The 23,917-nt window shown below is 38.8% G+C and overlaps 1 protein-coding gene across 1 annotated transcript in view; it reads left to right on the top strand.

Annotated features, from left to right (window-relative positions):
- LOC125480950 (E3 ubiquitin-protein ligase RNF38-like) overlaps positions 1-12,200 on the top strand; it is an 85,882-nt gene extending 73,682 nt beyond the window's left edge. The window contains exons 4-6 of the mRNA XM_048619609.1: positions 553-674; positions 2,725-2,824; positions 5,496-12,200. Coding sequence (XP_048475566.1) covers positions 553-674; positions 2,725-2,824; positions 5,496-5,558 — 285 coding nt within the window. The 3' untranslated portion in view covers positions 5,559-12,200. The remainder of the gene's footprint in view (positions 1-552; positions 675-2,724; positions 2,825-5,495) is intronic.
- Positions 12,201-23,917: the final 11,717 nt, after the last annotated feature.

Below are 23,917 nucleotides of genomic sequence, written 5' to 3'. Positions count from 1 at the left end.
ATGATGCTGCTTGGCCTGCTGTGTTCATCCAGCCTTGCACCTTGTTGCATGGAGAGTATATTTGGCAATGTATTGGATTACTTTATTAACATAGACGTGATACACAGAATGGCCTTTTCCTACTGTTCTAAGTTCCCCCACTCTCAGTTGTTTACATTCTACGTAAAAATTTCAAATGAGTTAGTAAACTTGCATTTTGTGACAATGACCTACATTTATAGGAATATAGGTGAAGCATAGCTTTATTTCATGTGGTGGAAAGGATCATTAGTGTCTCACATTTATTCTTTCAATTAAATGTTGTAAGTATACATGAACCACATGCATTAACCATGATTTATTTTATAATTTTCATATATTTACGTGCCTCTGTATGGAAAGTAATTAAATTTTCCAGTCATCTCAGACTTTTATTGATCTAAATAAATTTCAGACAGTTAAACAAATTCTTTTTAAGCAAAATACTCTTGCAGCTTAATGTAGGTTGTGTGCTGAAATGAGGCAATAATTTGCATGTGATAAATCATTAAATGATGCATATTTTGAATATAGGCACTTCTTAACCTAGCAGAACGACTGGGAGAAGCCAAACCACGTGGGCTTACAAAAGCAGACATTGAACAACTTCCATCCTATAGGTTTAACCCTAACAACCACCAGTCAGAGCAGACTTTGTAAGTATATCTGATTATAATTTTACTGTAAGATTGGAATGCAGCAAAAATAACCACCTTATGTTTTAAAGTGAGCAATTTTTTTCATGTACTGTTGGTGTTTGTGTTAAATGTACACAATTACCATAAAAATAGAGATAGTTGCATAAATTACCGCATCAAATGGGAAAGATCGTTCCAGATAATTCAAAATCAGCATTTTTACTACCACTGACTTCCCGTTACTCTATATCGTGAATTTTCTGGATGCTAACTGTTCACCTGACAAGGATACATTTTTAGTGCTGAATTAATTATTTTAGAAGATAAATTTTCTACACTAGCCACTTTGTGTCCCAGTTGTGTATGTTAGTAAACCCTTCTAAATTTACTAGAGAGACAAATTAACTGTATATTGATTTAGAAACTGTAAACTTTAGCCATTGCACATATGATGCTCACGACATTTTACCTTTGAAAGTATTGCAAAAATGTGTGGAAACATAGAACATAGGAGCAAGAGTAGGCCATTCAGCATACCGATCCTGCTCAGCCATTCAAGATGATCATGGCTGGTCGTCTTATTTCGACACCATATTCTACTCCCTCCCCATACCCCTTTAAAGCCTTTAATGTCTATAAATCTATGTACTAATTTCTTGAGTATATTCAGTGAATTGGTCTCCAACAACTTATGTGATAAAGAATCCACTACCTTCTGAGTAAAGAAGTTTCTCCTCCTCTCGGTCAGAAATGGTCGACTGTTTACTGACAATGTGACCTGTTGTTCTAGAACCCCCAGCCAAGAGACACATTGTTCTTGCATCCTGTCTGTCCAGTTCTGTCAGAATTTTATACATTTCAATGAAATCCCTTCTCATTCTTCAAAACTCTAGTGAGTACAGGCTTAATAGATAAAATCTCTCCTCATTTGACAAATCTGCCACCCCAGGAGTCAGCCTGGTAAGTCTTTGCTGAACTCCGTCTAAAACAGGTATATCCTTTCTTAAGATCAATAAAGTCCCCATGACTGACTCTTTCACTTGTAATAGGTCATGTCTCCATGAACCAACTAGTTTTATTTATTTTCTGTCGTCTGAGCATTGCGATTCATAAAGAAACTCAATAAAGAGGTGTTTTTGAATAGATACTGGCCAGTAAGAAGGAGGAGCACAGCAGTTCCAGTTCATTATTCCCTTGATGCTGTTTTGTTTATTTTTTTTTAAATGTGGATGAAAGTGTGGTCCAGGTATTTATCAGAAAGTTGCAAAGGAGGTTAATAATAGATGGGAGATGTAGAGATCCTAACAATTTTAATAACAGGACCTCACTGTAATTTTTTTCTTATTTCCCACCCAGCACCTGACTAAATTGGCAAGCTGGCCAGCTATCACCGGATACAAGTTACAAGCATCAGAAGGCTGCAGCTAGAGACCCATGTGGACAGTTCCCAGCAATCAGGAAGTGTTAAGACCAGAGATCGGGGCTCAATAAGAGTGGGGAAGAGTGATGATCAAGAGGATAGAAGATCAGTCTTGGGGAGGGTGAGGAAAACAGAGGCATTCTATGGAAAGAAGCCTGGAGGCTTGGCCTGTGGGAATGGAGAAAGGAAGCCAATCCGGACTAGGATTAGGACTGGCCTGGAGATCAGGGTTGGTAGAGTGCTGGTGAAGAAGAATATCAGAGGAATCAAGGCCAGAGATCAGAGCTTGTGTAGGAGAAAAAGATGATCCTGACGGGTTAAAGGTTTGTGACCTGGGGAAAGGTAGAGGAGATCAGAACACGGTATGTGTGTAACAAAGAGGCAGTCAGGAAGGAAGAAGACCTAGGATAAGGGCTCAGTATTGATGAAAAATTGAAATTGGGAGAGAAGAAGGCCTGAGATTGAAGGGGAAGAAGTACACTGAAATCAGCAAAGTGGAGGCTGAAGTCTTGAGAGACAGGGGGAGCACAGCAGCATCCCCTCACTGGCCAAATAACTGTAGTCCACACTTAGTTTAAAATACCACACCATGTAATAATCTGTTACAAATTTAATCAGCAATTATCCCTTTTTCTACATTTTATACAGATGCGTAGTGTGCATGTGTGATTTTGAATTAAGGCAACTACTTAGAGTCTTACCCTGCAACCATGAGTTTCATGCCAAGTGTGTCGACAAATGGCTGAAGGTAAAATGAATTTATAATTGTACCCTTTGACCTGATATCCATCTGTCCCTTCTCTTTCAATATTTTCATAATTTGTTTTTAGCATTTCTAATGCAAAAGATTTGAGAATATTTGCACAATATCAATTCTCTTTATTTGCTATGGCTTGCACTGACAAAACTGTCATTGATTTGCTTCTGAGATCAGCCTAACTTATTGGAAATGTTGTAGTGTTTGTGTTAGAGTTTGCAAAAAAAGCAGTATCCTCAATCAACACATTCTGTTTTATGTCATCTCGGTATGTCTAAACACTAGAAATGTTCTTATCTTATGCAAAGTTCTGTGCACACTGTTTTATCATTGCCTGATTTGTGATATTTGACTTGTTGTTTGAGGCAAGAAATGTTTAATTGAAGAAAATTGCATCACTGTTTCTAATTGCACTGCAAGTTTTTTTGCTCAAGCAGTATAATTTCACAAATTGTGCAATCAAGAAAAATATTGTATTTCTGCAGCAACTTTCATATCTTTAGTCTCAGTTGATGAATGATGAACAAACTGAATATTAATTGACAGGCATTTGTGGTAATGTATTAAAATAAACAGCTGGGAAAAAGTTGATGTTAGAATATTGGACTTGAGAGCAGTTTCAATTTGTTTTATTTAGGAGTATGGATCTGTATATTCCAGTTTTTATAAACCTAACTGTACTTCATAAAGTCAGGGTGTTTAGTATCTACTGAAACTTTAGTTCATTTTTTAGAAGAGATCAAATTTTGCATTTTTGTTACAAATGTGATTAATTCACTTTCTTGTATCCATTTGATTTGTATAGGAGCCAACAATCTATGCATTGTGTAACATTCAGGGAACAGGGTTACTATATTTTATTGGATGAGTAAGTGATGCTATTGTGGCAGGGTTTGAGCCTTTAGGACTCCAGATAGATCTGGGGAACCCCAGTGTTGTGATAGGTCTTAGGAGAAGCCTGGGGTTCTGTGGATGCACCAGCTTGTATTCTCATCTAACAGTATAACTTGGGTCCGTAAAATAATATCTTTGGTGATCCAAGCTGCAAGTGTACCACAAAAGGGAGTAATAGTTAACACTCGCAGCCCACTTTACACACAGCAAAACTGAAGTCAATAGAAAAGAAAATTATTGGGACTAAAATCCCAATGTGGTTTTGCCCAAAACAGTTTCACGCACCTGCATATCTTTCACACGTGCCTGCGTATTTACTACTTCAGTTGTTTGGAAGGCACACAGATTAACTTTAACTTAATTCAGAGGAGCCCCGATAGAAATCATTAACTTATTATTTTTATACATGGCAAGTGAATATACAGAATAGTCGTTATAATCAAATTTCACCTTGATATAACTAATTAAGAAGTTAAAACATATACCACATGATCAGCAGACCTAGCCAATGCTTCCTAGGAGATTCTGTTACTGATGTGTTCTGGACCTCCTAAAAATATAGATCTACCAAAATAGGATACAAAGTTTAAAAAGTCAGGAAGTGCAGAAACTTTACATGCTAGAAAAATAGTATATATAGCAATCCTATTTGAAGGTCATGACAACATATCTAGAACTCATTAATTCTCCTCTAGCTTTACTATATATTGCTGAGTAATATGTGCTGTGCATCCATTTGTGTGCAAAAAGTTAGAGAGAGCCATATCATAGAATCAGGTTTAATAGAATAATTATTAGGCGATGGTAGATTTATGACTTGACTTTGATGCCTTGGTGTAATTTTTTTCAATTCTTTCTAAGCATCATCAACTCTAAAACATCTACCTTTGTTGTACCTGTTCCTGTGACACTTAATATGTGATAAAAATATATATGAAAAATTGTGAAAGACATTTACTCCCTTTCCCATTCATTTCTCTATCCTAGTATATACAGTTGCTTTTGCAGAAATTGCTTTGAAGAGTTTTTTTTTTTAGTTCTTCCATGTGTATTTAACCACACAAGGTATACAGTTATGTTCTGTGTAACTGTGCTATAAGAATTTGACAGGCATTAAACCTGAAGATGCTAACTCATGCTCTCGAATTTTACAAAAAATGAATTAGGATAAAGGCAAAATGCACCATTGGACACATTGCAAATATTTTGGGAGACTTGGGACAGTGTGCTAAATTTCTGATTTGTGCCTTTCAGCTTTGTAAAATAAAATGCTATAATGTATGATTAGTAATCTGACTTGTTTATTTCTTATTCTGCTCCAGATATACGGGTCATTCTACATTAATGTAGGAGTTGGGTGCGGGAGTAGGCACTTCAGCCCTTCGAGTTGTCCACTGTTTTAATATGATCATGACTGATCTTATCCTGGTCTCAACTCCAATTTCCTGCCTGCTCCCCATAGCCCTTTATCCCACTTTTCATCAGAAACACACATTTATTTATTTCTTGATTCTGCCTCCACTGCACACTGTTCCAGAGTTCCACAGATTCACTGCCCTCTGAGAAAATGTGAGACATGCTGCATGAATATCACTGCATGTTTTGTGTAAAGTGATATGCGGTTAAGATGAATCCATAGAGATATCTATGTTTCGGACCAGGAATCTCAGGATTGATTTATGACTTTTCCTGCACATACTTAGATTTTAGTTTCTTCAAAATATAGTGCAGATATATGAAACATGATTTTGCTTTTCTTTTTCTCCAGGCAAACCGTACATGTCCAATTTGTCGAGCTGATGCTTCGGAAGTTCACCGTGATTCAGAATGAAACCAATCAAATAGCACAAATTTGGGTGTTCTTTGTGGCATAGATGAACTGTTCATTGGACTTAATCTATTGTGGCTTCCAGCCTTCCCTTTACATTAAGGGTCATAATGTGATGCAGTCATTTGACCTTCCTTTGCACTGTGTGATTCAATGACTTATAAAGCTTATATAGTCTTCACATTGAAACAATTATGGGATTGTTATACTAACAGTGTGATTGGAACTCCAAAGATTTTTTTTTCAGCTTAATTCGTGTGTGCACTAACATTCCCTGGTTTTTGTGTGATCATTCCAGGTGTTGCTGCAGGATTACAGTGGATGTGATCTTTTGGCATGTGTGCTTTTTTGATTTTATTTATATATATATTTTATATAGATATATATATATAAATAAAGAGGTAGTTAAACTGTTTTAGCAATCTACCTTATAGAGCCTTCAGGTACTGTGAGTGAGTATGATTGTAAGTGTGCAAGTATTTTAGCCAAATGTACTTTTTCCAGACAAGCTTAAGTACTGGCATAAAGTGAGTTGTATGTGTGTAGTCTTAATTATGCTGAAATGTGTAGCTGTGTTATTTATACAGTACTAGTACTGTACACTGGTTTCTCCCTTTTTGTTTGCAGTTGCACACTGTATACTAAGGGTGCAGCAATTATGAATTTTTTCACTCAGTTGCTCCTCAGTATTTTATATTGGCAGATTAGAAAAGCATATATTTATAACACACCCCAGCGAAATGATTAAGGGTGGAAGATTGTGCAAATTTATAAAACTATTATTACCCAGCAAACCAAAGCAATGAGTGGCTGAAATAATTTGCTTAGTTTTCCTGTAATGTACAGTGAATGGAAATCTTATATAAGCAAAGTGACAGGTTTGAAACTGGGTGTGCTATAAAAATATCACTTATTGCTATATATTACTGGCCAGTCTAAAAATGTGGGTCTCAGGTGTGCAACAAAGTCCTATAAGCACCTTAAAATGTAACTTTGGTTGTTGAACAACTTTGGTTGTTAAACTACTTTGCTGCATTGAAAAATTTAATTCTCTGCTTTATCATTTGATTTTAATATCCATGCCATGCCCTGTTCTAACACTACATTCAACTTAATGTTGCTTTCTTTTAAAAAAACTGATTTGAATGCAGCATTAGTAGGCATTCTATTCCAAATTTTATACAAGCTTTCAGCTCCACCTTTCAAATTATATTTCTGACTAATTAAATATTTTCTCCCATCTTTAGTTTTTGGTTCTTCCACTGTGTGCAATATTTTACATAATTGCATTTCCTTAGATTTGGTTATATATGTTTCTCTGTATACATCTTAAACTAACCCCATAAAATTATTCACACTTGCAAAAGGCCGAGTCACAGAACTAAGCAGATACTGTTTTAAAACTTTTAGGAAAACATTGAGCAGTTATTTTTTGCCCCTGAGCAATTATTAGATCAGAGACCTACGTCGTGATGAGGACAATAATCAACAGTCTGAAGAGCTCCTCAAAAGAAGTATTTAATTCAATTCTAAGTAAATTTTTTAAAGCAAATTACTATTTTTATAGTATACATAGGGATTGATTGTTAAATGTGAACATTTGGGGAAAATGTAGCGGTCATGCAGATTTGCAATGAAGAAAAATCTAAACTAATTTTTTTGTTCCTCTTAGAATGTCATTGCTCAGTAGTCATCTTTAAATCTGTATTCATTATTCTTGTAGACTTAACACTTTGCTAGTAAAAATTGAACCCAATGTTTGATTAAAGCAATGATTGCAGTCCATTGGTTTGGAAACTGTTATTATGAATACAACTTGAGACTTATTGTAATTATTTAATGGTCACACCTACAGCAGGTGGTTTATTTGTTTTCAATTTGGTTGGATTTTTTAATATGCTTGGGGACCTAGTATTGCCACAGATCAGACCTGCCTCTATAACTGCTCATCACTTAAATTGGGTGCAAAAGCAGATCTAATTTTCCCTTGTCTTACCTAGTTATTTTCTACTTTTGGCCATGTTTATAAAAAAAAAACTTGGAACTGATGATTTCTGGTCTTTTGCCTCAGTTGTAGTAGTAACTAAATGCAAATCCCATCTGTGGACTCACCCTTCTCTCCACTTTCATCATAGAGTAATGGTATCAGAACATTAATGTTTTTGTTTTGAACCATACTATAAAATTGGAGTCAATAGAATTTGACAAGAGTGTTGAATAGCCCGAACACCAAGAAAATATGTCTTGAATCTGTGTTTTTGATTTTCAATATTCCCTGGATGTTACCAACCAGTGTTAATGTTCCACTCACATGCTGCTGGTCCTGAATTGAAGGCTGTTCCTCACAAGGCTAATCCAGTATTTCTAAAAGACTGTAGCTGAGAGCCTTGCTCAGACATTTAAAATGCAAAAATAGGTGCCTAATTTATCTGTTTAGTTATATGTATAAAGGTGAGCATTCTTCATTATGGCTTACTCTTTGAGCCTGAATGCTTTGTGTGTGGGTTCTTGAATGGAAATAAGATGTATAAAAAGAAAAGTTGCTGACGTTTTCAATATTGCACAAAAAATTTGTGAACTTAACTAAAATGACCTGAATTTCAGAATGTTTGATAAATTCTGAGCAAATTGCTCTTATTTAAATTATTTATGCAACACAGCATTTGCAAATCATGAAAGAGAAGTTGGAAATGCCAGTCTTTTAGAAATGCTTTTCTTTCCCCTTGTTCAGTCCCTTCCCATTACATCTACAATTCTTCTGACACTTTACATCAGTTTCAGAATTCCCAGTTTGCCAGCTCTGACTGCTCCCTCTTTACCATGGTACAATCCATGTTCATCACCCGTCAGGATTGTTTCAGGGCTCTCTGCTTATTCCTGGGGAAAAAGCCTGAACCTTCCACCACCACCATCCTCCTCCACCTAACCGAACTCGTCCTCAACTTCTCTTTTAACCCCTCTCATTTTCTTCAGGTCAAGGAGATGGTGATGGGTACTTGCATGGGCCCCATTTATGCCTGTCTCTTTGCAGGTTACTTTCTCTGGTATACCAATGATGTCTTTGGTGCTGCTTCCCCCTCTCGTCCGCAGTTGGCAAGCTTTTATCAATTTTGCTTCCAATTTCCACACCGGCCCTCACCTTCACCTGGTCCATCTCAGACTCTTCCCTTCCTCAACATCTCAGTTTCCATTCTGCGGATAGGCTGGCCACCAATATCCACTACAAACCAACTGACTCCCACAGTTACCTTAACTGTACATCCTCACCCTACTTCCTGTAAAGACTCTATTCCATTTTCCCAGTTCCTCCGTCCCTGTTGCATCTGTTCTGATGATGCCAGCTTTGACAAGGAAGCCTCTGAAATGTTCACCTTCCTCAACTGCAGATTTCCCAGCACCATAATTGACAGGGTCCTCAACCAGGTCCACCATCTCCTGCACTTTAGCCCTCATCTTCTCTCTTCCCTCCCACTACAGAGGTAGGGTCTCCCTTCCATCTGTCGTCACCTTCCATCCTACCAGTATCCACAGTCAGTGGATCATTAGCCACCATTTCAGCCACCTCCAGCAGGGTGCTACCACCAGGCACGTATTCCCCTTCCCCCTCCCCTCCCTTATCAGCCTTTTGCAAGGACCATTCCCTCAGGGACACCCATCCTTCACTCCTAACAGACTCCACAGCCCCACAGACCCTTCCCCTGCAACTGCAGAAGGTATAATACCTGCCCATTTACTTCCTCCCTCCTAAGTATCCCAGGGCCCAAACACCTTCCAGGTGAAGCAGTGTTTTACCTGCGCTTCATTGAATCTAGTCTACTGTATTCACTGCTCATAATGTGATCTCTTCTACATTGGGGAAATGAAGCGTAGACTGAGTGACCGCTTTGCAGAACATCTACATTCTGTCCACAAAAAAGACCCTGAGCCTCCAATAGCTCACCAATCACATGGTGTGCTATTACACATTATTGTTCATTCGCCACTAACAGTCCCCATTCATTCTCCTATGCTAACTGTTCTCCACTCCTTTGTCTGTCCAGCTGCTCGTCTGTCCAGCTGCTCATCTGTCTCTTTGGGGTCTATCTCCACCTATAGTTTACTTGTTGCTCCACCCACACACCCAACCCACTTTCCCCCCCCCCCCCCCCCCCCCCCCGACACCACACGCGCTCTCGCACACACTTGTCTACGTAAAAGCCAGTGTTTCCCTAGCTACCATCAGTTCTGAAGAAGGGTCACTGGATCCAAACTGTTAAGTCTGATATCGCTGCACAGATGCTGCCAGACCTGCCGAGAGTTTCCAGCAATTTCTGTTTTCGTTTCTGATTTCCAGCATCCACAGTTCTTTCTTCTTAAGAAATGCTGGATTGTTATGATGCAATCTGTTTAGCATAATAATGTGGATATGTACAATTAATTCTGAATTCTAAAGTTATGGGACTTTGTTGAAATGGATACATTCATCTAAAGAAAAGTTATAGCATGGGTAATGTTATATCTGTCCTTGAAAATAGTTATGGAAGACTGATTGAAAGAGCTCATATGTATCTGAAAACAAAATTGAAGTTAGCGCTTTTTGTTATCAGTGATTTCTTTAACTGTTTCCTGTAGCACCAAATAAAAACAACTCACAACTTCCGCATGATACCACGTTGCGTTACAATGACATTTCACGTGACCGTGCATTATAAGCAGAATGTACACCGACATTGTATTACTGTTTTCCCTGCTATACTGTGAGCACCTAAAATGTTTTTAAGCAGCTGTATATCCGTTTCTGTGCTTATAATGTACTACAGCTATGAATGCTGAGACTGAGATGCATACATAGTATTACCTGGATGATATTATTTAGGTTGAACAGTGCTGCCTTATTTCTTAAAGTAGACCATGATTCTCCTTCACAAAGTAGTTAATTATCATCATGCCATCATAATTTATGAAGTCCAACCTGAAGGATAAACTTAGTGAGGCAGGATTGGAGTTTTTATTTTGTTTGGGGAGGAATAGCTGCCATATAACTTAATTGAATGATGTAAATTGAGGCCGAGAGGAGGTGCATTAACAGTTAGGTCTGGTTATTGGCAAAATTAATTGTTGCACTCTTAATGCTTAATCACTTTTGAAATGTTTCTCATGTTTGCATGGAGACTCTAGAACAGTTGTGTGCAGACCTTGCTTTCTGTGGTCAGTATGTACTAAGCACATGTGCATGTGTATCAAAGCAGACCATAGTGGCCATGGCTGCTTCTGCCCAGCTGGGTCTGATGTGGGTGGAAATGGGGATTCATGCTGAGCTATTACTGCCATGAATTGTAATGCGCATTTATGTATTTAATCCCTCAGTCCGTATGATACAAGAGAAGCAACAACATACAATAAGAATTGTTATGTCTTGGTCAACCCCACAAGTTTACTGATTGTGTCCCGCTTCAAGTTTTGTGTTTTGCATGGGTTTTTGGTGGATAGTTTCAAACTTGTTAATTTTGTGAACAAAAATCACTAAGACCTAGTGATATCCCAGGTTATAGTCATTATATTGAGAAACCAAGAGTGTGACACTAGACTGCTGAAGTTTAAACATTTTGTCCTGTATACAGCATTATTTGGTGCATTGTCTTAACACTGTCATATTGGATGCTGGAATGCTAGTTTTTCAGCAGCGGTCTCAACTCTGTGGGGTGGGGGGAAGTAAAACCTAAAGCACATAAAATCTGGGTCATTTTTAGGTCTTAATGGACATTTTAGCGTGGGATTTCTCTTTTGGTACATTTACCTCATTTTGCCACTTAAATATATTTAAAATTGCTAATGAATCAGAAAGAAAAAGCAAATTACTTCAGTTGACTTCATTTCAGAGTGTTTCATTAAATCATACACACATTGCATCATTTAATATGACAAGTTGTTTCCAATGTTGTATTATAAATCTATCTGTAACCAAATCATTTGAAAGCTTGATAAATTTTTAACAAAATTTGTACATTTTTTATGAAACTTACTAGTAATGCTTTACCAAGTAGTGCAATTAATTTTTATTTTTAATCCCTGTGCCCAATTTTGGAGTTGAGAGGGTTGTTCATTAATAAATGTATGATGTATACTTGCTCAGTTGACTTTTTATCTTGGCTGGTCAGAATGCTGACTTTATTTTTCTACCAACATTTTCTGTCTTTTACCCCACAAGTCTAAAGTTATTTTCTCATGTTATTTTCTGTTTAAAGAAATGAGATCAATAAGATCAAAAAGGTAGTGATCGACAACAACCAATTTAGCTCCGTATCCACATACCTGATGGGAAACTGGATTTGTGAAATAAAAACAAAGAAAGTTGATATATGACGGCTGCCAGTGTTTGAGGAGATATCGACAGATTGAGTTTTGAAACATGACCAGCTCTCTCATTTCTGCATCCTTGCTGATTCTGTCACTTCTAATTCTGCCAATGATGATGAATCAACCCCTGTAAGCCAAGATGGGCAGGCAAGCTGGCTTCTGGAGGTTGGCTGCTGACCAACTAATTTCCAGTTTCTGCTCTGCTGTTTTGCGGTCTTCCCTTTCAATTATGTATCATAAGTTTAATTTGAATGTCTTGCTTATAATTTGTTTATTGAAATTAAAAATTGTCACACTTTTGCTAAGAAACATACGTGTAGACCATTTAAATATCATGCACTGAAACCAGACTGCAATTGAATCTACCTTCTGTGCAGAATCTGACTTTGAAACATCACCTCGTTCCAGGAAACCTGCTAATTATAAGTACTGGGGCCACCCTGTGGAAAGGGAGTGCCAGAATTGGGATGATAATGTTGGCAGTGTGGAAAGATAACAGGAACGCTTGGCAAGTTATTATTTCTCTGTAGAAGAAGAAATTTGTAGCCTATAAAGAAAAGGCAGGAAAATGAGACTCATTGGAGACACCTCCATGAAGAGCACAGGGTTTGTCTTCAGTGAGAACTTGAAACCAAACCACATCTGACATCACTTTAAGAATTTGATTCAGGAAAAAAAGCTGAAAATATAAAATGTGGTGCTGATAAGGGTAACCACAAAACTGCTGAAAAATATGACTGGTTCATTACCCTTCAGGGAAGGAAAGCTGTATTCTTACCAGCCTAAGTAATGTGGTTGACTCAGCTGCCTTATGTGGCATAGAAAGTCACATAGTTATATTAAAACTGCTTTCTAACAGTCTCATGAAAGAAATAATTTGCTTCACACAATATCTTTCACAATATCCACACGTCCAAAATGCTTTGTGGCCAATTAATTACTTTGAAGCGTAGCCATTACTGTAGGGAAACATGACAGCCAATTATTACTGATAGTTAAATAAATTACATTCTGATCCCTTTAATGATGTTTGTGGGATAAATATTGGCTAGGACTCTGACATTTTATTCAAGTAGTACTATGGACTATTTTACATCCAGCTGAGAGGGCAGTCGTGCCTCAATTTAACGTCAATTCTAGAGGACATCTTCAGCATTGTAACATGTGCTCAGTACTGAACAGAGGCATCACTGATGCTGAAGATGGATACTAGAAAGAATTGAGATAGTCAACAAAGCTTGTTCTTGGGGTAACTAGAGAATGGCTAATAATATTGCCTTGCCGGTGATTCTTTCTCATTTCAAGAATAAATAAGATTATTCTTTAAAAAATAAGTATTAAAGGGCACTGGTGACATAGCTTCAAATCCTATCGTGAAATTTACATTCAATTAATAAATTGGAAATTACTTGGACTGTAAACCTAGCTTGAATAATGGTGACTGTAAAACTTGCATCAATTTTTGTAAAAAGCCGTCTGGTTCACTAACGTCCTTCAGAGAGCAGAATCTGCCATCCTGACCTGGTCTGGCTTACAAGTGACTCCAGATCCGCAGCAATGTGATTGACTTCCAACTGTTTTCTGAAATGCCCTAGCCTGGGTTTTTCAGCAACAAATGCTGACTGTCCTTTGCTAGGATACCCACGTCAGATGAGAGAATAAATAAAAAAGCATATTTCACGTAGTAAAACTGAGGAGGGAGAGTTTAGAGGGATATGGGTCAAATGCTGGCAAATGAGACTCAATTTGTTTAGGATATTTGGTCAGCGTGGATGAGTTGGACCAAAGGGTCTGTTTCTGTGCTGTATATCTCTAGACTCTATGACTCGAAAACATCCATTGGAGCTGATGACAAATGATGGAATAGTACAAGTTAATACCTGGGCAGCAACATTTAGATGAGCTCGAGTTTGTGGACAGTGCAAGATATGAGGCTAACCAGAAACGTAATGGAACAGTCAAATTGTTGAGATAGCACAGGATTTCTGAAGAAGGGTCCTGACTCGAAACATCAGCTTTCCTGCTCCTCTGATGCTGCCTGGCCTGCTGTGTACCTCCAGCTCCATACCATGTTATCTCTGACTCCAGCATCAGCAGTTCTTACTATCTCTAAGTCAAATTGTTGAGCCTTGTTCACCTTGCCCATACCACTGCTGAAGATCAAACACTGACATTGAAAATTATTTCATAACTTTCCCTGCTCCACCCTCCCTTTTTTTTTTGCAGAGGCTCAGATGCAATTTGAATATAAAAGCTCTGAGGAAATTCCTGACTCAAAACTACTTCCTACATGCTCCACCCAGTTCATTTGACTTAAATGTGATTAATTGCTACGTGAGTTGTTAATTCAGCCTTACCTCATGCAGTATCCTGTGGCCTTGATCAAAGAAACAACCTACGCAAGGAACATAGCTGTTCCCCATTTAGTGTGAGACACTACTGGTGAGATGTGTAAAACTTAATACACTGCCACTGTATATTTTTAAATTATAATTTCTGATTTTCAAGGTCAGTAAGAGCAAAACGATGCACGGACCAATGGCTATTGCAAACATTTTAAAGGGAAAATGATAACATTGTGCAATCTATGAGAGAATAGTCCATTTTTAACACCTTTTAAGGGAAATTTGGCTAAGTACAAGAGAGAAATGAATAGAACAATATGCAGATAGGGGTAAATGAAGTTGTCTAGGAGGAGGCTTGTGTCATGCCTTTACATTTAAAAGGAGCTCCTGAGAAATCTTTAAAGCAAGCTACTTGTCTGGATACCATACACTCCTATTTAGGCATTGTTACCATGACACTCAATCACTATTACCAAATATACAGATCCTTTCACCTTACTGTGAAAAGTACTGTTAACATTTCCTCATACCTCAAACCTATCATTTCACAACTTGCCTATCCACCTCCGTAAACAAAATAGTTAGAACAGACCATCACTACTTCCCAAGTTTCAATTGTTCTTTCTATGTTTATCTAAATTATTCATGAAATTTCTCAAGAAAATTATTTCTGCAGGCTGTTCGCAGTGTTTGTCTCTTTACACCTACATCTACGCACCCAGATGCTGTTTCTCAGGCATGCATGCAATATTACAGAGTGAGAAATCCTCTCTATGCAGACTTTGAAAGGTACTACAAGTGACCCGCTGGTTGGATATATAATGAATCGGAATAGAAATTTAAAATTCAACCAAGTGTACAAATATGCTCAAACTGAAAAGACGGGTTACTGCACCCTGGTTAATGTTACTGTGGTATTCAGGAAGCTGGAGTTGTTCACATTTTCATAGAAAACAGATACAAATTTAGGAGCAGCTATCGGCCATTTGTTTTCCCAGGCTGCACTGCCATTCATTAAGTTTGTGCCTGACCTGATTACCCCACATCCCTGCCTACCTTTGATGACTTTTCAGCCCTTATTTCTCAAAAACGTAGCTGTTTAAAATGTTCACAGACTCTGCTTCCACCATCTTTTGAGAAAGCAAGTTGCAAAGACTCAACGTCCAAGCAAACAAATACCCTCTCTCTGTTTCAAATGGGCAATCAGTGAATTTAGGGCAACCAGTCACTCGGCAGATGTGACTAGTTTGTAGAATTTGCAAGCCAAGAGAGTTTGAATAAAAATCTTCAAGTTGCTAGATGTGAAGTCAACACAGTGTGGAGCTGGAGGAAAACAGCAGGTCAGGCAGTATCAGAGGAACACAAAAGTCAACGTTGGGGCTTATGCCCGAAACATCAGTTTTCCTGCTCCTCTGATGCTGCTTGGCCTGCTGTGTTCCTCTAGCTCCACACTGTGTTGACTCTGACTCCAGTATCTACAGTTCTTGCCAACTCTGAGTGGTTTAAAACCCTACTGCAAAGGATGCCCACCTTGAAGAAGTTGTCCTCCTCCCTCAGAAAGGCCTCAGTAGATCTCTCTCCCACTCCAACCCACTGGTGATCTTCGACCACATAATGAGACAAATCCGTTACTACAGCCACATATCGTTTCTCAGTACCAAGTTCTGAAGAAGGTTCCTGACCCAAAACGTCAACTTTCCTGTTCCTCTGATGTTGCCTGACCTGCTGCGTTCCTCCAGCTCCACATTGTTGGCTCCGACTCCAGCATCTACAGTTCTTGCTATCTCTGCTAGAACTTAATATGTTTAAGCAATCAGAATTTGGAGATTCATATTATGGATGTGAAAAGGAATCATAAATAAAAACAATTGCAGCAGTCCAAGTGAAGAGAAACTGGAAAGGGCTTAGTTAATTACTGATTTAAAAAGCCGAGCCGGGAGTGATATGTCTCTGGGATTAAGTCTTTAATGGATGGCATTGGAAAGCAAGTTTTTCTTTTAATGTTTGTGTTAGATCATTCTGTTTTCTATGTAAGGCTATTTTGGTTTTCCTTTTGTGTAATAAACAAGTGTACCCTCATGTATATGCATCCATGACCAATCAGTATTTCAAAAATTAAGCCAGATTTCATTCCAGGATCTGACTTGCAGCATTGCCATCATTGTGCATCATAAAACAGTGGATGTTCTTCTGCTGTCAGAATTTATCAAATTTGAGTATTGTGCCTCTTTGAAATAAACAGATATGTGACAGTCCTGGACTGAAATCAGGAGTGGTGTGTTGGCTTTGAGGGTTGCACAAACCTTTCTGGTGGAAAATGTAACACTTGATTATTTGAACTCTTTGAGTATGAGTAAACTGAAAAACCAGGTATGTTGAGCAGACAAATAAAATTAAAATCATGTTAGTGATTATGAGCATTTAGAATTAGGAGTGAGCCGTGAACTGGATGTGTCATTGCTAGAACTATTTAAAATTAAACCAGAAATGAAAAATAGGCCCGAAAAGCTTTCCTGCTCCTCTGATGCTGCTTGGCCTGCTATGTTCATCCAGCTCTACACCTTGTTATCTCAGATTTTCCAGCATCTGCAGTTCCTACTATCTATGAAAAATACCTGACTTGTGAAATACCTGAAAGTGAATTGAAAAGGCTTGAAAAGAAAAGACAAGAAAAGAACAATAGGGAGAGGAGAGTGTTGAAAATAAAGCTTCATTCAAGAGTGAGGAGAGAGGGATGGAAAGTAAGATGGAAGGGAGGAAAAAAAGGGAATTGAATTTAAAATGGTTAAATTTCAAGAAGGTAGGCAACATAAGTAGTCTAAAGGAAGAAAGAAGTAGTGGTAGCTCAGAGGATGATTCTGATCCATAGGGATTTGATTAAGTAGAAATCTACATCTTGTGCCTTACTTTACAGGAGATTGAGTTGAAAAATGTTCTTTTTGAAAAGGTAGCAGGACAGAATATGTCAAGAAAAAGTTTGGTCTTAAAATGTCAGGGTTTTGACCAGTGCATTTGTGAAAGTATATACCACCTTGTCAGAAGTAAAGCTGCAGACTATGAAACTTTTCTCAAAAAAAAGAAAACAAATCTCAATATGTATGAGCTTGTCCCTGAAGCTTATGAATTAAAATTTAGGGCCATAAGAAGGAAAACTTGATCAGACGTGTAGAATTTACAAGAGAAAAATAAATGCTGTGGGATCAGTCATTTTGATCACTGACATTTGAGAAAAAAAATGTCGATTATGTGAAGGAAGTCATGATTATGCAAGAAGTTAAAAGTATTATTCCCGGAAGCTTTAAGATTTATTTTGATACACATCACACACATCAAAAGATCTGAGAAGCCGCAATTCAGGAGATGGATAAGGTATCTCACACAGACAGTTGGAACAATTGGTGGAAGTAAAGAAAATTTAGATGCTACAGGAGGAAAATCCAGATTTGTTTCTGGAGGATCGGGGACCGCTTTGCAGAACACCTACGCTCGGTTCGCAATAAACAACTGCACCTCCCAGTCACGAACCATTTCAACTCCCCCTCCCATTCCTCAGACGGCATGTCCATCCTGGGCCTCCTGCAGTGCCACAACGATGCCACCCGAAGGTTGCAGGAACAGCAACTCATATTCCGCTTGGGAACCCTGCAGCCCAATGGTAACAATGTGGATTTCACAAGCTTCAAAATCTCCCCTCCCCCTACTGCATCCCAAAACCAGCCCAGCTGGTCCCCGCCTCCCTAACCTGTTCTTCCTCCCACCTATCCCCTCCTCCCACCTCAAGCCACACCCCCATCTCCTACCTACTAACCTCATCCCGCCCCCTTGACCTGTCCGTCCTCCCTGGACTGACCTATCCCCTCCCTAACTCCCCACCTACACTCACCTTTACTGGCTCCATCCCTGCCTCTTCGATCTGTCTGTTTCCTCTCCACCTGTCTTCCCCTCTATCCATCTTCTATCTGCCTCCCCCTCTCTCCCTATTTATTTCAGAACCCCCTTCCCCTCCCCCATTTCTGATGAAGGGTCTAGGCCCAAAACGTCAGCCTTTTTGCTCCTATGATGCTGCTTGGCCTGCTGTGTTCATCCAGCTCTGCACCTTGTTGTCTCGGATTCTCCAGCATCTGCAGTTCCTACTATCCCAGATTTGTTTCTAATGTGAATGAATGTTGGACCTATAGAAATAAGCAGGCAGAGGAGTCACCTATGGAAAGTGGAGATGACTTGGGATTTCAGTTATCGAAGACAATTTTCAAACATGTACGAGAAGGATGAAGGCAAAAAGAATGAAGCTGATATATTTAGTCTGTTATCTTCTATAGAAATGCAACAAATGGATCTTGAATTGCAAGGTTAGTACCAAACACCGTATTCAGAAATTGAGTCAAAGTGAATACTTGTGTGTTGTTACTAAAATTGCAAAGATGGTATGTTCTTTATTTTTCTGCAGTTTTCATTGTGGATTAGAATGGGAAAAGAATGGCTTTAAAACCAAAGAATTTTTGAAGGATATAATGCCAATATCAACTTTTGAAGAACAATTTAGCAGGGTCTTAATAGATTATGTAGGGCCCCCATCTAAAACTAGGAATGGTAATCCATATCTTTTAACAGTTATTGATGTGTTGACAGGATTTCCTAAAGCAGTGTCTTTGGGGGAAATTTGCAGCAGAAACATCAGATCAATTTTTCTCAATAAATGGATTACATGAAGGAATACAGTCCATTCAAGATTCAAATTTACGTTCCAAATGTTCAGAAAGTAATGAGTAATTTCAGAATAAAACAATTTACATCTTCCCATAATCTCAAGGAATATTCAAAACATGGCATCAAACTTTAAAGACCATGATTACAGCTTATTGTCTTGAAATCATTGATGATTAAGATAAAGAAATGTAGTTATTACTGTTTACAATTAGGGGTGACCCTAATGCATCCATAGGATTCAGTCCTTTTGAACTGATGTATGGTCATAAGGTGAGAGGACCATTTAAGATGATTAAAAATACATTTTAAGACCAAAGACTCAGAACCTACACTTCCAACCTATGTTTCCAAGTTTCAGAGAGAAGCTACCAAAGTTGTGAGTTTGCATTTTAAAGATGTTCAACAAATAGTTAAAAACTAAAGTACCTAAAGAGACCAAAACTGGGAAATCTGTTGCTAGATGTTGATGAAGGGTCTAGACCCGAAACGTCAGCCTCTCTGCTCCTACGATGCTGCTTGGCCTGCTGTGTTCATCCAGCCCTGCACCTTGTTGTCGCTAGAAACAAGAGTTTAGTTTCATTACAACAAAAGCAGAAATTTCTGGAGAAGCTCAGCAGACCTCGCTCCATCTGTGGAGACAAAGCAGAGTCAATGTTTTAGGCCCAGTGACCCTTCATCAGAATTAACTTCTATTATCTATCTCTGAGGAACTATTAAAAGTGAGGTTTATGGGACCTTTCCGAAGCAGAAAGATAATGTGAATTGTGTACCTAATATTCCTGCCAGGAAGAAAGTTCAGTGAGTGTGTCATGTTAATGTTAAAAAGATGTCAGGGAGGACCTAAGAAAACTGTTGTCACGGTGGTGAAAGACATGGGAATTGAACATAAACACAAGAACAATTGGAGAATAAATCAGAAATTATAAATCCAAATATTGACCCTCCAGTAATCAAATAATTTGGAGGTACTTAAATGTTTGTGAAATATCATCTTATATTTCAGAAAATTATTGAGTGACTTACAGAAGCTGCTACAGAATTCTAATATGTTATTGTTTATTTGTGTGAACAGGCCAAGAAAAACATTATTGGCTATACATTTCACCCTAAAGGGAACATGTTGGGCCTCTACTATCACCAATTCCATTTTGAATGCACCCCACCCAACACACACACACCGCAAACACACCCCACACACACACAAATGCTTTAAATTTTCAGCTGTTCACAAACAGCTGTTCACACTCTACTTTGGCCAGATCCTACATTGTTTTAAAAGACCATCTTTTCCCTGTTCTATAACAAATTTAAAAGGAACGGTGTTGAAGTCGCTTTCACTAAAATACTGTCCTATTGTCGCCTCAAGCACTGTCTGGCCTCCGTCCTCAGAATTAGGTCCAGCACTGCACTGTCCCTTGTTGGATCTTCTACATGCTGATATTAAAAAAAAAACTCTCCTGAAGATATTTCAAGTCATCTATGTCCACCTAAACCATTTACACAATATCTGTCCTAATAAAGTTGGGGAAAAATGTTATGGACCAGACCAAATGCCCTCAAAATATATCAAGGCAATAGTCTAGACAGTAACTTTTATTTAAAGGCAAGTATAAGATGCTGTGTTCCAGAAGTGATTTGATTGGTCCAACTACTAGGCTTTAAGGAAGCACACACATTATTCTTATATCACAGTTAAAATACAAACAAAAACAAGACATAAATTTAATTCTATCGAAATTCTTAACAGGACAATATATTATTTAACTACTACTAATCAACTTTCAATTTAGCAGCATCACATAAACACACCCTTGGCAAAGGCAGTTCAGCAAATGGAACGATGACTGGGTACCCACTATCAGCAACCAGTTATTCTGGTTGTACCCAGTTAAACTGGTCAGCAAGTCAACTGGTTGCAGTCAGACCTGAACATTTTCACTTACAGTCAGCTGGGTAAGTGGGGACACCACTTGATTTCCAGTTACAATCTCTAGTTATATTCAGCTTACATTTAAGGGCAGATGATGTTGTGAAGGTTTTACCTCTAGACTAGTGAGCCCAGACTAACATTCCAAGGACATGACAGATAGTGAAACTCAAATTCAAGTAATAAATCTGGAATTAAAATGTAGTCTAATAGTGGTCATAAAGCACCGCCAATTGTTTTAAACACCCATCTGGTCACTAATGTACTTTTGGGAAGGAAAATCTGCCATTCTTGTCTAGTCTGGCCTAGATATGATTTCAGACTGACATCAATGCCGGTGATTTTCATTTCTATCTGAAATGACCGAACATGCTGCCTAGTTGTATCTTGCAGCAACAGAGTCTGACAAAAAGATTCAATGAGACAGATCACATGGCTTTGACCTAAACACTGGAAGTAACATGGCAAATGCAGCCCTTCTAACGCTGCATATTCTTCCTTACCAACATCTGGGGGCTAGTGCCAAAACTGGGAAAGCTGCCTCACAGACTAAGGCAAGCATCAGCCTGACATAGTCATTTTTATGGAATTGTATTTTGGGGATAATGTCCCAGGCACCACCATCACTATAAGAGGTGGCAGCTCAGCGCTATGCAGTTGGAAGATGATTACCCTGGGAGTGCTTATGACTCTGGACCTCATGAGGTCTCATTGCATCAGATCAAACATAAAAGGAAACCTCCTGTTGTTTACCATGTTACCACCCCCTTCAAATGATGATTCAGTACTCCTCCATGTAAAACAACACTCATTGGAAGCACTGAGGGTGGTATGGGCACAGAATGTACTCTGGGTGGGGGATTTCATTGTTCACCACGAAAAATAGCTTGGCAGCTGCACCCTGACCAAGCTGGTCAGGCCCGAAAGGAAAGTCAAGGAAGGGAAGGGAAAAGTCACGAATGGGACTGACCACATTAAACTGAGAGAAGAGTGGAAATCAGAAACAAAACTTGATAATGTTTTCAAATTTGGCGTGTAAGCAGGCTGTGGTACCAATACAGTGATCAATGTATCAGAGTGGAAGGGTGCAGAGTATGATTGAAATGAGAAATTTTCAACATATCCCTTATACAGACTGCCATAACTACAACCAATAGTAGCACCTTTTATTTGGAAGAAGTGAAGTGAATTAGAGGAGACATTGTTCAATGGGATCAAACTCGGCCAAGTGGAGTAGTCAAAAGTCATCAGGATGGTCACAGGAAAAGAGGGAAAGCAGGAAAGAAGGGGAGAGCAGGATGGAGTTAAGGTAGGAAGAAACCAGTTCAGTGGGACAAAAACTGGTTGAAGCAATGAGATCCATCCTGTTTATGGATCTTGGGGAGGAAGTAGAAGCAAGTTCTGTGGAATTGGAGGGAAGGTCACTTGGTAAATGTTTGGAGGTGACAAAGAGGTGAATGATGGTTTCAGCAACAGATAGACTGATGCAAAGGTAGAGTTGGAAGATATTACACAATTGAACTTAGGTAGTGTTTTCATATAGTCCTTGGAGTTGAAGCTAAATTCAGAGCCAAATAATGGAACTGAAGTTGTGAAACATGGGATTCATTCTGAGATGATGCCTGGTGTGGGGAGGAGGTGACGATAACGTGTGGCCTTAGGTTAGGATCTAAGTACATGAAAGCTGGAATTCTATAAAATAAGGCAAATGAAAGCAACACAATGAAGGTGTGCACAAAAGGAATTAATGGCTGCAATTCTTGAGCATTCCATGAGATGGCAGCAGATAATCACAATACATAAGACTGCTTCAGCAATGGTGGGAACTGCGATGCTGGAGAATCTGAGATAACAAGGTGTAGACCCTTTTCTGAAGAAGGGTCTAGACCCGAAACATCAGCTTTCCTGCTCCTCTGATGCTGCTTGGCCTGCTGTGTTCATCCAGCTCTACACCGTGTTATCTTACATAAGACTACTGAGGTTCAGCCTCCATTGTACTGCTCCAAATCTAAAGTTAGAAGAAAAACCATTTAACTTCAAAAATCTTTCATTGAAACATAGGAATAGGACAGGGCCATTCGGTCCCTCAAGCCTGTGCTGCCATTCTAGGTCATGGCTGATCCACATTAATGCCATATTCCCGAACTATCCCCTTAACTCTTGAAGTCATTCCTTAGTAGACATCTATCAATCTTTATCTTGAACTTAATGATTGATCTTCACCAGTCCTCTGCGATAGACCTTTCCAAAATGAAGAAGTTCCTCCCTGCCACACTCCTGAATGACATGCCTTTTATTGTGTTACTGCAATTGTGTTCCTAGTTCTAAATCCCATATCCAGGGGAAACATCCTTCCCATATCTACCCTGTCCATCCCTTTAAGAATTTTGTAATTGTCTTTAGAATTGCCTCTCATACACTAAAACTCCAGTAAATACAGGCCCCGTCTGCTCAAGCTCTTCTGATAGAACATTCCAACATCCCAGAAATGAGCCTGTCGAACTTCCACTGCTCCCTCTCTATGGCAAATATGTCCTCCCTGAGGCCATTAGACCAGGACTGTACGCAATACTTCAGCTGTGGACTCAACACAGTTTAATGCAATTTCTCCTGTACTAAGATCGTCCTTGTGCTAAAGGTTAACATTCTGCACCTACATGTTAGCCTGCAATGTCTTTCAAAGGCTCAAACTTACTGTAGTCCATCTGTCATGCACTTGCCCCCTCGTTGGGCAGAACCTGAAAGAGTGAGATTTGCGGCAGAATTAGAAGAAAATCTGCCAAGATATATCTCAGTGTCAAAAGCATCTTGTCGTAACTTTTATGCTTTTGCTGAGACGAGATGAGTTTCTAATTGAAGGGGGAATTTTACTTGTTAAATGCCATGCTAACATCACAAATCATCTCATTAACATTCAGCTTCCTGGTTTATTAAGTGCACCAAGCAAGCTGGACATTAAGACTTCTTGCTGTGGAAATCAAAGCAGGATATCTACTTGCTGCTGGCTGTGAGGAGTCTTTGTGTGGCCCAGCACCAGACAGGACAGG

This window comes from Rhincodon typus, chromosome 3, assembly GCF_021869965.1.
Source record: "Rhincodon typus isolate 14 chromosome 3, sRhiTyp1.1, whole genome shotgun sequence".
NCBI classification, from domain to species: domain Eukaryota; kingdom Metazoa; phylum Chordata; class Chondrichthyes; order Orectolobiformes; family Rhincodontidae; genus Rhincodon; species Rhincodon typus.
This window is presented reverse-complemented; position numbering and strand designations above follow the sequence as displayed.